This window comes from Cebidichthys violaceus, unplaced genomic scaffold (genome assembly GCF_023349555.1).
Source record: "Cebidichthys violaceus isolate CVI_PGR_0920_01 unplaced genomic scaffold, fCebVio1.0.p SCAF_1, whole genome shotgun sequence".
Classification (NCBI taxonomy): Eukaryota; Metazoa; Chordata; class Actinopteri; order Perciformes; family Stichaeidae; genus Cebidichthys; species Cebidichthys violaceus.
The window spans coordinates 2,792,821-2,806,179 of record NW_027176262.1 but is presented as its reverse complement, the minus strand read 5'-3'; the positions used below and the strand labels follow the sequence as shown (position 1 = coordinate 2,806,179).

General features: G+C 47.1%; 1 protein-coding gene across 7 annotated transcripts in view; it reads left to right on the top strand.

Annotated features, from left to right (window-relative positions):
• LOC137869061 (eukaryotic translation initiation factor 4 gamma 1-like) overlaps positions 1-11,878 on the top strand; it is a 31,440-nt gene extending 19,562 nt beyond the window's left edge. For all 7 annotated transcript variants that reach the window (XM_068706201.1, XM_068706191.1, XM_068706182.1 and 4 more), the window contains 19 exons: positions 401-534; positions 691-828; positions 1,301-1,714; positions 3,271-3,417; positions 3,512-3,748; positions 3,861-3,965; positions 5,223-5,573; positions 5,712-5,823; positions 5,931-6,063; positions 6,180-6,403; positions 6,499-6,626; positions 6,745-6,917; positions 8,123-8,248; positions 8,356-8,437; positions 8,615-8,713; positions 8,864-9,013; positions 9,168-9,249; positions 9,472-9,612; positions 9,798-11,878. In XM_068706201.1, the coding sequence (XP_068562302.1) occupies positions 401-534; positions 691-828; positions 1,301-1,714; positions 3,271-3,417; positions 3,512-3,748; positions 3,861-3,965; positions 5,223-5,573; positions 5,712-5,823; positions 5,931-6,063; positions 6,180-6,403; positions 6,499-6,626; positions 6,745-6,917; positions 8,123-8,248; positions 8,356-8,437; positions 8,615-8,713; positions 8,864-9,013; positions 9,168-9,249; positions 9,472-9,612; positions 9,798-9,985 (3,164 nt within the window). In that variant the 3' untranslated portion in view covers positions 9,986-11,878. The remainder of the gene's footprint in view (positions 1-400; positions 535-690; positions 829-1,300; positions 1,715-3,270; positions 3,418-3,511; positions 3,749-3,860; positions 3,966-5,222; positions 5,574-5,711; positions 5,824-5,930; positions 6,064-6,179; positions 6,404-6,498; positions 6,627-6,744; positions 6,918-8,122; positions 8,249-8,355; positions 8,438-8,614; positions 8,714-8,863; positions 9,014-9,167; positions 9,250-9,471; positions 9,613-9,797) is intronic.
• Positions 11,879-13,359: the final 1,481 nt, after the last annotated feature.

Sequence of the window (13,359 nt, the reverse complement as noted above, 5' to 3'; positions counted from 1 at the left end):
GTTGATATGAGCGTTCAGTGGAAAACGATAGTTATGGGATTTAAACGTGAGATTGAATGTGAGAATAAGTAGATTCAGCATTTTTACCAGGTTATTCTTCACTGTCATTGTACAACAAAATGCAGATTGTTGTCCCACAATGCAACACAAAAACATCTCATTAAAAACTGACTTTAAGTCAACGTCAATGTACCCGAGATGGATTTTTATCTGAAGCAAAAAACAGGCCATATATACTGTACTATACATGCATTTATTAATGTATTCATTTACCAGCCTCTCTGCCACCTGGTGGACATTATGAGGCATGACGGTATCTACAGTCTCCTCTTATTCTGAAGTAAAAGCTCGTCTGTGTCTACGACCCCACTTCATACTGAAATGCATCTTTATCTTTCAGAACAATGGAAGCCAATCGACCCGGAGCAGAAGAAGCATTACGACAGAGAGTTTCTTCTGGGCTTCCAGTTCAGCTCAGCCAGCATGAGCAAACCCGAGGGTCTGCCAGCCATCAGCGACGTGGTCCTGGACAAGGTGCCACATCTCACGGTCTTTCATGTTTTTTTAAAGAAGCACTGATAGGATGTAGTCAATGTGTCCGCGACTGGAAACGTAAATAGACATAAAGATGACGGCATTACATGTTCCAGAACATCTCAGTAAAGTGTGTTTATGTCTTCGTCTGTTCAGGCTAACAAGGCCCCTCTGCGTCAACTGGACCCCAGTCGTCTAACGGGAATGAACTGTGGCCCCGACTTCACGCCCTCCTTCGCCAACCTCGGCAGGCCTGGGATGGGAGGTGGAGGCGGAGGCGGAGGCAGAGGACCAGTAAGTTCAACACCTTCTCAATGCGATCCTCCGAGAGCTCTATGCTCGAAAGCTCACGGTGTCTTTGTCCCCTCTTCTTCTTCTTCTTCTTCTTCTTCTTCTTCTTGTTTTTCTTGTTCTTCTTCTTCTTGTTCTTCTTCTTGTTTTTCTTGTTCTTCTTCTTCTTCTTCTTGTTTTTCTTGTTCTTCTTCTTCTTCTTGTTCTTCTTCTTCTTCTTCTTCTTGTTCTTCTTCTTCTTCTTCTTGTTCTTGTTCTTCTTCTTCTTGTTCTTCTTCTTGTTCTTGTTCTTCTTGTTCTTCTTGTTCTTCTTCTTCTTCTTGTTCTTCTTCTTCTTCTTGTTCTTGTTCTTCTTCTTCTTCTTCTTGTTCTTGTTCTTCTTCTTCTTGTTCTTCTTCTTGTTCTTCTTCTTCTTGTTCTTCTTCTTGTTCTTGTTCTTCTTCTTGTTCTTATTCTTCTTCTTCTCACCCCACAGCCTCCAGGTATGGGCATGGGGGTCGGCGGCCCGCGTCGCTCTCAGCAGATGCCGCGCAAAGACCTGAGGAAGATCATCACCACCATGTCGCTGAGCGACGACGTGCAGCTGAACAAGGCGGAGAAGGCCTGGAAGCCTTCGGCGAAGAAGCCCGCCCGCACCCGAGCCTCGGAGGAGGAACCCGAGGAGAACGAGACGGAGAGCGCCAAGACGCAGGAGCTGTTCAAACGGGTCCGCAGCATCCTCAACAAACTGACCCCGCAGAAGTTCCAGCAGCTCATGAAACAGGTGTCCGAACTGACTATTGACACCGAGGAGAGGTTGAAAGGAGTCATAGATCTCACCTTCGAGAAGGCGATCTCCGAGCCGGACTTCTCGGTGGCCTACGCCAACATGTGCCGCTGCCTTATGGGGGTAAGTGGTGCCACACACACACACACACACACACACACACACACACAGGAAGTGGACATATGTGTTGAATAAGTATGTTCACTCAAGGACCGTTTGGATTTTGGTATTTACTCCTGCAGTTGTGCACGTCTTGCTATGATGCACGTAAAACCAATAAACTCCATAAATTTAATTTCTGCATTTTTCTGGAGCCTAAAACTAATTTCACAATAAAGGCCTTCACACACTGATGTCGGGACAGATAAGTGACCCTAAAGTCCAAACTGTTCACACTACCGGGATCCCATTGACCCGGTGCAGCGACCGGCAGTCTGTCTGTTGTGTAGCCTAAAGCCACTGTAAGCTATTTTTATTGACGTGTCCAGGGCTTTTATTGTGAAAGGTAAGAACAGCTGCCTTTTGTTACGAGGTCTCGGTGGTTCGGACTACGGAGCCCCTTGACTTAGAGCACGTTTTGAATACGTTTGTTCCGCACACACCGTGATCGGTCGATGCTTTTTCTCTCGTAATATTCAGGTTCTGTGTGAAAGTACTCATGAATACAGTACTGAAGGCCTTTATCCTCATCCTTGAAGCCTTCTCTCTCGTCAAAGTGAAGAGTAAAGTGCTCCCTTCAAAGCGTAACCTAACACCCATAACACACTGAAACTTGTTCACATACTTGCAGCTATTGAGCTTTTGAAAATGATCATTTTCTGTGTCAGACTCTCTGTTTGATTTTCAGTTCCTCGGCTGCAAATTTCTAAATTTGATGAGCACCTTTTCGTCGTCCGTGTTTTATCCGTTTGTGATGATCGTTCACTGATTTGAAGTGATCGGTGACTCCCTGTTAAATCGCTGTTAACGCCGATTTGATTATCAGCACTGGAGCGTTGCATCTTGGGTCCCCCCCCCCTCACCCAGAGCTCATAGAGGTTTGGTATTTGATGAGGACGTTGTATTATAATAATAATAATAATAATAATAATAACTGCGGCGGTGCTTTCAGACCCTCAGCGACTGATTGTGTCCCTGCATCGAGATCTGACAGAACACACACAGAACTACGATTAGAGTAGTATTAATACAATAGTTAAATGAAGAAATACCTGGAAGTATTCAAATGATTTTCTCAGAATTCGGATTACTTCACAAATAGCAAAATAGCAGAACTACGGTGACATCTGTTGTCGTTCTCCACTGATTACCTTTTAAAGGTAATTGTGGGTTTGTGTGAGGTACTTCTGTCTGTGTATTACTACAGTAGATGGAGTTTAGAGAAGCGGACAGAAGTACCGGCACGGACGCAAAAAACAATGTTCTGCTGTGGACGAATTTTAGACACCTATAAAGAAATAGCGTATCCTTAAACTAATGATTTCTGTTCTAGGTGTGCTTTTCTTTTAGGTGGCTGAAATCCACTCAGCTGCTGTGGATGAATAACTCCTAGAACCCTCTTAAAAGAAGTCCAAACTGTCCCTTTGAGTTGAGACAGCGGCTCATGTGATTTGAGGAACCGAGGAGTGACTCGTCTTCTTTTAAACGTCTGCTATTTTGTTCCTCTTCTTCTCTTTCAGCTTAAAGTCCAAACCACAGATAAGCCGGGAACCACTGTGAACTTCCGCAAGCTGCTGCTAAATCGATGCCAGAAGGAGTTTGAGAAGGACAAAGACGACGACGAGATCTTCGAGAGGAAGCAGAAGGAGCTGGATGCCGCCACAGTGGTACGGTACTGCCCTCGCGGCATACGGGTCGGGGGAGCTTTATCGGGGTTCTCCACACAGCTAACCTTCCTCCCTCCCCTGTTTTCTCCGGCAGCCGGAGGAGAAGCAGCGGCTCGCCGACGCGCTGCAAGCCGAGAAAGACAAGGCCAGGAGGCGCTCGCTGGGCAACATCAAGTTCATCGGAGAGCTGTTCAAGCTCAAGATGCTCACGGAGGTCATCATGCACGACTGCATCGTGAAGCTGCTCAAGAACCACGACGCCGAGTCCCTGGAGTGCCTCTGCAGACTGTTGTCCACCATCGGCAAGGACCTCGACTTCGAGAAGGCCAAGGTACGACACACGCACACACACACGCACGGTTAGATAGTGTGCTGATAAATTGTGCAGTTGGATATCGTAGTGCAGGAGATGGACTCACCGGCCTGTTTGTGGTCCTCCTCAGCCTCGCATGGACCAGTACTTCAATCAGATGGAGAAAATAATCAAGGAGAAGAAGACCTCGTCCAGGATCCGCTTCATGCTGCAGGATGTGATCGACCTCCGGCGGGTAACGCGTCTGCACACGACACAAACCTACACCACGTGTTCAGTACACAAACCTACACCACGTGTTCAGTACTCAAAGCTACACCACGTGTTCTGTACTCAAACCTACACCACGTGTTCAGTACTCAAAGCTACACCACGTGTTCAGTACTCAAACCTACACCACGTGTTCAGTACACAAACCTACACCACGTGTTCAGTGCTCAAACCTACACCACGTGTTCAGTACTCAAACCTACACCACGTGTTCAGTGCTCAAAGCTACACCACGTGTTCAGTGCTCAAAGCTACACCACGTGTTCAGTGCTCAAACCTACACCATGTGTTCAGTGCTCAAACCTACACCACGTGTTCAGTACTCAAAGCTACACCACGTGTTCAGTACTCAAACCTACACCACGTGTTCAGTACACAAACCTACACCACGTGTTCAGTACTCAAACCTACACCACGTGTTCAGTGCTCAAACCTACACCACGTGTTCAGTGCTCAAAGCTACACCACGTGTTCAGTGCTCAAACCTACACCACGTGTTCAGTACTCAAACCTACACCACGTGTTCAGTGCTCAAAGCTACACCACGTGTTCAGTGCTCAAAGCTACACCACGTGTTCAGTGCTCAAAGCTACACCACGTGTTCAGTGCTCAAACCTACACCACGTGTTCAGTGCTCAAACCTACACCACGTGTTCAGTGCTCAAAGCTACACCACGTGTTCAGTGCTCAAACCTACACCACGTGTTCAGTACTCAAACCTACACCACGTGTTCAGTACTCAAACCTACACCATGTGTTCAGTACTCAAACCTACACCACGTGTTCAGTGCTCAAAGCTACACCACGTGTTCAGTACTCAAACCTACACCACGTGTTCAGTACTCAAACCTACACCACGTGTTCAGTACTCAAACCTACACCATGTGTTCAGTACTCAAACCTACACCACGTGTTCAGTGCTCAAACCTACACCACGTGTTCAGTACTTAGGGAGAGCGAGTCGACCGATCGGGAGATTGTCGGTTCGATTCCCCGGCTCCTCCGGTCCGCATGTCAAAGTGTCATGAAACCCCAAAATTGCTGCATTTAGTTTAGATCCCGATCGCTGATTGCCGTCGCTGTGTGAATGTCGACGTGTAGCTTTGAGCGGTCGGGAGACTAGAAAGGTCTACGAAACTTCAAATCATGTCCACAAATGTCTGCCCTGTACTCACGGTGTGTCTTCCCCCCCCCCCCCCCCCCCCCCCCCCCCCCCCCTCAGAACAACTGGGTCTCCCGACGAGGCGACCAGGGCCCCAAGACCATCGACCAGATCCACAAAGACGCCGAGCTGGAGGAGCACAGGGAGCAGATGAAGGTGCAGGCCCTCTTCTCCAAGAAGGATTCAGGCGGCGGAGGCGGCGGCAGGATGGGCGGAGGAGGAGGAGGAGGAGGAGGAGGTGGTGGTGGTGGTGGTGGTGGTGGTGGTGGTGGAGGTGGTGGTGGTGGTGGTCGAGGGGGCTCTCACACCCCCGGGCGTGGCGCTCAATCCCAGGACGAGGGCTGGAACACGGTGCCCATCTCCACCAAGAACCGACCCATTGACACCTCTCGCCTTAGCAAAATCACAAAGGTAGGAGAGAGGAAATGTCCTTTTACCTGTAACAAGACGTATCAGAGGTATCTGCTCATGTGATTAATCCTCTTTAAAGTTTGTAGTTTTAGCAGGAAGTGTGTGTGTGTGTGTAACCCTCGGTTTCCTCCTGTCCAGACTCCTGTTCTCGACTTCAACAATCAGCTGCTCGCTCCGGGTGGTAAAGGCACGTGGGGGAGCTGGGGGAAGGGCAGCAGCGGCGGCACCACCGCCAAACCTGCAGAACCCGGTAGGTTTCACGGCGCCGCCGATGTGATATTTAGTTGAGCGCCCTCGCGGCTTTTAAAAAAAACTGAACACGTGCCATGTTGTGTGTTTTTTTGGGGGTTTTTTCAGGCTCGGGCTCAGGCTCCGCCCCGGAGCCAGGCGGCCGTCCGGCCACCAGCACTGTGAACAGGTTCTCGGCCTTACAGCAGGCGGCGTCCTCCTCGGGCTCTTCTCAGGAGTCGGACAGACGAGTTCCTCAGAGGTGAGAACCGGGACGCAGTTCCCCAAGAGTTTATAAATCCTAATACCAGTCCCCCACACGAGTCTTTGTGTCTTCGTTCCCTGACTCTCTTCTCTCCCTCCGTCCCTCCGCTGCAGAAACAGCTCGAGTCGAGAGCGCTTCGACCGCGGCGGCGACCGCTTCGACAGGCGGGACGACCGCGACCGCAACCGCCTGCAGGTCACCAAGCGCAGCTTCAGCCGGGAGAACGAGGAGCGGAGCCGGGAGCGAGAGCAGCGCGGGTCGGCCGATCCCGTCCGCCGGGTGGCGAGCATGACGGACGACCGAGGCAGCAGAGACAGAGCCAGGAGCAAAGAGAACGGTGAGGAACCAGGACTTTGTACTACAATAAAGCTGGTTTTTACATTTTTCATATTTCTAGAATCTAATTTTCGTTTTGTTTTGTTTTGTGAACAGCAAAGCGTGAGAAAGCTGCAACCCCTCCACCTCCCCCGACCCCCACCAAGCCCGCCTTGACCGAGGAAGAGCTGAGCAAGAAGTCCACAGCCATCATCGAGGAGTACCTCCACATCAACGACATGAAGGTACACGCCGATATTCAAATGAACATGTAGAAGAAACCGCTTTGTGCAGGAAGGAACACGGCTCCCTTGTAAAAACGAATTACCCGCTGACGTAGTGTGTCCCTCTCCGTCCCGACAGGAGGCCCTACAGTGTGTGCAGGAGATGAACAGCGCTCAGCTGCTGTTCGTGTTTGTGCGAAACGGGCTGGAGTCGACGCTGGAGCGCAGCACCATCGCCAGGGAGCACATCGGCCTGCTTCTGCAACAGCTCATTAAGAGCAACATCCTCCAGACACAGCAGTACTACACCGGGTCAGTGTGGACTTCCTTTACAATGTAGTTGTATCTGCTGTCCACCAGGGGGCGACTCCCCTGGTCGTATAGAAGTCTAGTCTAAAATGACTCTACTTCTCTCTTGATTTATTCCCTCAGTAAACATTGTAAACATGAGTTTATGGTCTCAATCTCTAGTTTACAGTCTTCTTCAATACAGCATGATGTTCATTTAGTACATTATGCTCCATTTAGAGTCAAACACACCATAAAGCAGGGGATGCTTTAGGGGCGGGCTACACAGTGATTGACAGGTCTCTTACCAGAGATGTATACAGCGTTTCTACGTCACTCCTTCGTCCAAATATGGTCACTTCCTGTTCACTGGTTGCAAAAAAAGCCAAAACGCCAAACTTGAGCAAAACATCAGTCCACAAACCAACGAGTGACGTCACAATGACCACGCCCACTCCTGATAATCAGTCTACAGTTGTGTGTCATATCAACATGTATGAATCCCATCCATGCAGTTATGTAATCAGATATGAAATAACCGCAACGAAACCCTCGAAACGAAAGACCATCATGGTCTCCGGCCTCTCTTTTGACCAGCGTGTGCTCAAACAGATGAAGAGGGTCCTCTGTAGTCCATCCCACATTCTGTAGGAGCTCAGAGATCACAGGTGTAGATTCAATCGTTTGGGGAACTCCTTTTTTTTTAAGCTGTAGCCTAAAATAAGTGGAGGCTGCAAAAGGGTGCGTAGGCGACACACCGAGGCCTCAGGGTTCTTCTCTGCATGGCATTTTTCTCTTTCATGTCTTTTAGATGTGTTGAATGTCTGGCTTTTTAAATCAAAATGTTCTGGGACAATAAAGCATGTATCGTGTGCACGTAATGAGTAAAGATATATACGTCCACGAGCAAGCGCTGCTGGCCCGAACACCACAAGTTGTTGCCAGTAATCCGGTTCATACCGGCAGGGTTTGAGATGAACAGGAGCCCAGAGGAGGAGAGACGTTTGGCTTCAGCGAGCGAATTCGTCTCTGAAAAGTCATGTTTTCTTCAGCGGTTAGGCTGAAGTCGAGGAATCTTTTAAACCACTATGCTGAGCCAAAAGGAAAAGAAGAAGAACATCCATATGTTTGTGTCCATGTGGTGCCATACTGCTCCGTTTACCCATCTGTTTTTTCAACTACTAAACCCTGAATAAACTCCGTGTGTGTGTGTTTCCGTGTTTCCTCAGGCTTCAGGAAATCCTGGAGGTGGCTGAAGACATGTCCATAGACATCCCCCACATCTGGCTGTACCTGGCAGAACAGATCACTCCCATGCTCCACGAGGGAGGCATCCCCATGGGAGAGCTCTTCAGGTCAGTCCCAGGCCTCGCTTGACCCCCCCCCTCTTGAAATCTGTTGGAGAAGATAACCTTCTGGCTCTTTTGATGTCTAATGGTTGACCTGTTTGTTTTGCCTCTAGGGAGATTTCAAAGCCTTTGATCCCTCAGGGTCAAGCTGGAGTCCTGCTGGTCCAAATCCTCACGTTACTCTGCAAAGGAATGGTGAGAACCAATCAATTCTAGTCCTTTATCAGGGTTTCTTTGACGATTTTAGAACATTTTTTAAATGCTCCAGCTGCTAAAATGTTTAAAAATCAGCGATGGATGTTGTTGCCAGTGTTGATCGGCTACCGTGTCTCGTAAGTCTGCAACCTGAAATCCGTTTCGTCCCTCCATTAGAGCCATAAGAAGGCCGGCATCATGTGGAGGGAGGCTGGCCTCCGCTGGAAGGACTTCCTCCCCGAGGACGTGGACGTCAACAAGTTTGTGACGGAACAGGTGAGAGGTCGCTCACCGGCTTCATCTTCAGCCGATGGGAGTTTGCTACAATGTTCACGTCTAGTCCTGATCCTCCTATGAGACCTCCGTCAGAGAGAAGTCAGTAGAGGTGTGCTTAAAGGCCGTTTGTGTCTCCGCGGCGTTGACTAGGAGGTGGAGTTCACGCTGGGCGACGAGTCGGAGGAGGACGAGAAGGAGAGCAAGAAGAAGAAGGAGCTGAGCTCTGCAGAGCTGACCAAACAGCTGGAGAGGCTGATCCAGGACAAGGCCGACAACCAGAGGATCTTTGACTGGGTCGAGGTTCGTGTCCCTTCGCGGTGATCTTCTCTGTGCCGTTCAGACACAAACATGAGACCAGGGCTGTGGTCCGACAGTCTCCTGTAGTAGTCTGGGTGTTGAACGGCTTTCCAACACGCTGCTCTTACGAGTGTGTTTTTCCTCTCCTCTTTTGTAGGCCAACCTGGACGAGCAGCAGACCTCCTCCAACATGTTCGTCAGAGCTCTGATGACCTGCGTCTGCCAGTCAGCGGTCGTCTGTGAGTCGGCCTCACTAAAGCCCGCAAACACGGCACCCAATTACAGACGGGATTAACATTACATTACATTACAGTCATTTAGCAGACGCTTTTATCCAAAGCGACTTACAATAAGTGCAATTAATATTTGGATTAATATAATATATTATTAATTTGGATTAATAATCCAGACGGGGACGCAGCCGGTGCAACGTGAGCTAAAACTCTTGTCTTCACCCGTAGGTGAGAACCCCAACAAGGTGGACGGCGAGCAGATCAAACAGCGGGCCAAGGTGCTGCAGAAGTACCTGCTGGACGAACAGAAGGAGCTGCAGGCTCTGTACGCCCTGCAGGCCCTCATGGTGCAGCTGGAGCAACCTGCCAGTGAGTTCTCTCTCTCTCTCTCTCTCTCTCTCTCTCTCTCTCTCTCTCTCTCTCTCTCTCTCTCTCTCTCTCTCTCTCTCTCTCTCTCTCTCTCTCTCTCTCTCTCTCTCCTGTTACCACTTTTGAGTTCACATTGTCCTGACACGTTCTCTCTCTCTCGTCGTCCCGTCCCGTCCCGTCTCCAGATCTGCTGCGGATGTTCTTCGACACCCTCTACGACGAGGACGTGATCAAGGAGGAGGCCTTCTACAAGTGGGAGTCGAGCAAAGACCCCGCCGAGCAGCAGGGCAAGGGCGTGGCCCTGAAGTCCGTCACCGCCTTCTTCACCTGGCTCCGCGAAGCCGAGGACGAGGACGAGTCCGACAACAGCTAAAGCCCCTGCCCCCCCACCCCCCCACCGGTGGGAGTTCAGAGAGGATCCTTTTAGAAAACCCCGAATCGGCAAAAAAAACCTTCTGCTTAAACATGAGGGGAAAAAAAAGCAAGAAAAATAAAATCTTCAACTGGGAGAGATTGTATTTTGGATCGAACGTTCGATCGTGTTTTTTTTTTTGTTTTTTTTCCTTTAGATTATTTTTTTCTTGCGCAACTGAATGTCTTTTTTTGAAATAAATAGAAATACCGGATTAAATAGAGAGAATAGATAAGAGAGAGAGAGAGCGTAACGAGCCATGGGAGATGATGCCGTTTCCTTTTTTTGTTTTGTTTTTGTTTTTCAAATGGCTCGTCCATCGCAACACTATTCAAGACACTTTGCTTAACGACAGATTATAAAAAGGCGTGTTCACATTTATATTTTTGATGACTTCATCCTTTTAGCGGCGTGAACGTCGTGTCGCGTCGCACCTTTGATCTACGCGAGGCGCTCGTGTAGACGGCTAACTTTTTTTTCTTTTTTTTTGTTAAAGATTATTTTTGTTTTTTTCCAGTGTTGGATGGTTGGAGTGTGCGTTTTATAATAAAATAGAAAAACTTACAAAGAAGAGTGTGGAGAGCTGTCGAACGGACATTTCAGACAGGGAGGGGGGGGGTAAAGTAACGGTTGAGGACTACCCGGGGGGGGGGGGGACTCCGCAAAGACTTTAACGAGGACGGTGTCACCCGAGGAACCGGGCAACCAACTTTGACCATTTTGCTGCTTGTGGGGGGGAGGAGGAGGAGTAGGGGGGGGGGGGGTGACGACGCTCCCCCCCCCCCCCCCCGACACCCCTCGACCCCCGATACACACCCTCTTAGTGTGTCCGCTGTTTGCTGCGCTTCACAAAACAAACTGTTAACTGAGGAAGAGGAGGGCGGAGCCTGTTGTTGGATTTTTCAAAAAAAAAAAAAAAAAAGATAAAATACTGAAACTTGAAAAGTATCCAGAATAAAATCCACTTTAATGAAAAAGATAAAAAAATAAATAAATAACAGGACGGATCCTACAGCCTTTTCTGCTTCCATGAGTGGGAATGCATTTCAGGAGAGTTCTGTGAAAATATATAAATGTATTTTTTTTTTTTTTTTTTTTCAAAGAATAGTGCTAACATGAACTTGTCATTTCCTCCTCTGAAACACAGTGGCAGTCTTTTCCCTGTATTTATATATTTTTCTCTCCTCCAGCCGGCAGAAGGTGCTTGTAATTATCCCCAAAAAAACAAAAACAAGTCATTGATCACAATTTAATTGAAAATTTGTAAATACTTTTTTGCTTTACTTTATTAAAAAAAAAGATATTTAATTAAAGTAAAAAAAAAAAAAAATGAATGCCTCTTTTCACATCCAAAACTGGAAGAGATAATAAAGATCGTTGCCAATAAAAGAAAAAAAAAAAAAACCTCCAGTAACTTGTTGCTTTTGTGAAGACGTCTCTGATCCGAAACGCTACGTTCTGCCTCACAACAGATCACTTCTATTGTGCGTTTACTGCCAGAGGATATAAGGTTATTTTAGTGTCGTCATACATCAGGGTTGCTCAAAATGCAGATCGTTTCCCATTTTGATGCAGAACAAAACTCCAAAACTATATTCTATATGGAGGCTGAATGAAGGAGTCTCACAAAGAGGAAATAAGCTAACTGTCTTTTTTTTTTTTTTTCAGTATCGGTTGAGCTCTTTGCAGGCACCTCTTGTCACCAATATCACTGATTTCTCAGTATTCTTTACGCTGTAGAGAGTCGTTCATCACGTGCCAGTCAGGATGCTTGCTGTTGCTCCTCTGCTAAAAGTTGACATGAATTAAGCCTTAAGATTCCTTAAGAAATAAAGCCGTTTATGAAATATGTCACCTAACGTTTACTCACATTGTGTCAAAGTTTCATACAGGCTTTTTGAAATGGGGGGGGGGGGGGGGGGGGGAGGAGGAACATGTTGTCTATTTATTTGCTTGTTCCAGAGCTTTTATCTACATCTCATGGTCTTCACCTGAGTTTGCTGTAGTTGCCGTTGAGCATCTCGTCCCCTCATACCTTCTAGGTATTCTAGACTAAATCTGTGTTACAGCCTCACTGGTGGGTAATGGGGACGCCTTGCTCTAACGAGCTTTTACACAATTTAGCGTTTTAACAATTAGCAGCTGGTCTGAAGTCATGGGGGCTGTAGTTGCTGACACATATCAGCTGGTCCAGTAGGTGTGGAAGCTCGTCTTCGCCATTTAAAAAAAAAAAAAAAACTTCTTTTTTTTTTTTACTTTTTTCTGTCAGCAAAAAAACACAAAACAAAACAACACTTTTGGTGCATCCATCTGTAACCATAACATTGATCAGATGTTTCCAGTACTCACAAAATGATGAGATACTTTAACACAACAGTCATAGAAGCAGCTCTTCACAGGTTACTCTACATGTGACATATACATGTTATTGTGAGGACATTGAAGACTACTTTAAACGTGGCTTTACAACAGATGACTTCAGTTGCTTGCTGTTTCACATGGATTGTACTGAGCAAACACACCTTTGAACAGAATGAATTTTAAGTAAGAAGCAGTTCTGGAGTAGAAAGAATAAAAACTGATGTGGCTGAGGTGGCAACCATTGAACAGCAACTGATCAGTGTTATGGTTACAGATGGATGCACCAAAAGTGTTGGTGTATTTTTTTTTTGCTGGTGGAAAAAAAGTATAAGTAAAAAAATTTTTTTTTAAAGTAGTTTAGTTTACTTTTTCTTTTTTACTTTTTTTGCTGGTGGAAATAAGTACCCCCCCCCCCCCCCCCCCCCCCAAAAAAAAAAAAAAAGGGGCTTCCATAAGTAGGACTTTGGTCTCTGGGAGGAATAAAGTAACTGGTAGCTTTCTGACTGCAGACTGGAGGAAACGGTTGGAGCGACTGTGACGTCATCCCCATGGTTTCGGAGGCTTCACTCTGACTGAACCGCCGGACTTCTCGGGGAACTCCAGAAAGTGAGACTTGGCCGACAGTAGTTGGATGAGTTTCAGATGGACAAAAGGAAACAGTGTTTCTGCAAAGCTCTACGGTTTTCATCCTCTCGATGTTTCCAAACACAGGATATGAGTCTCGATTACATTTCAGTATTCTCCTAATAATCTCCTTTATATAGCGTTGCAATGTGAACGGATGTATTTGCGTCCTAAAGGTTTAGAGCACTGCAGTGTTTACTTTTTACATTGTAATTTGATGAGAGCTCTAAATGCAAAATATGTAAGAAAATTTGTATTTTTAATAATAGCATTTAACACTACGCACATGTGCAACATATGTCCTTTATGAGTTTTAACAGCATATCTATACATCTAGATGGTGTATAAAC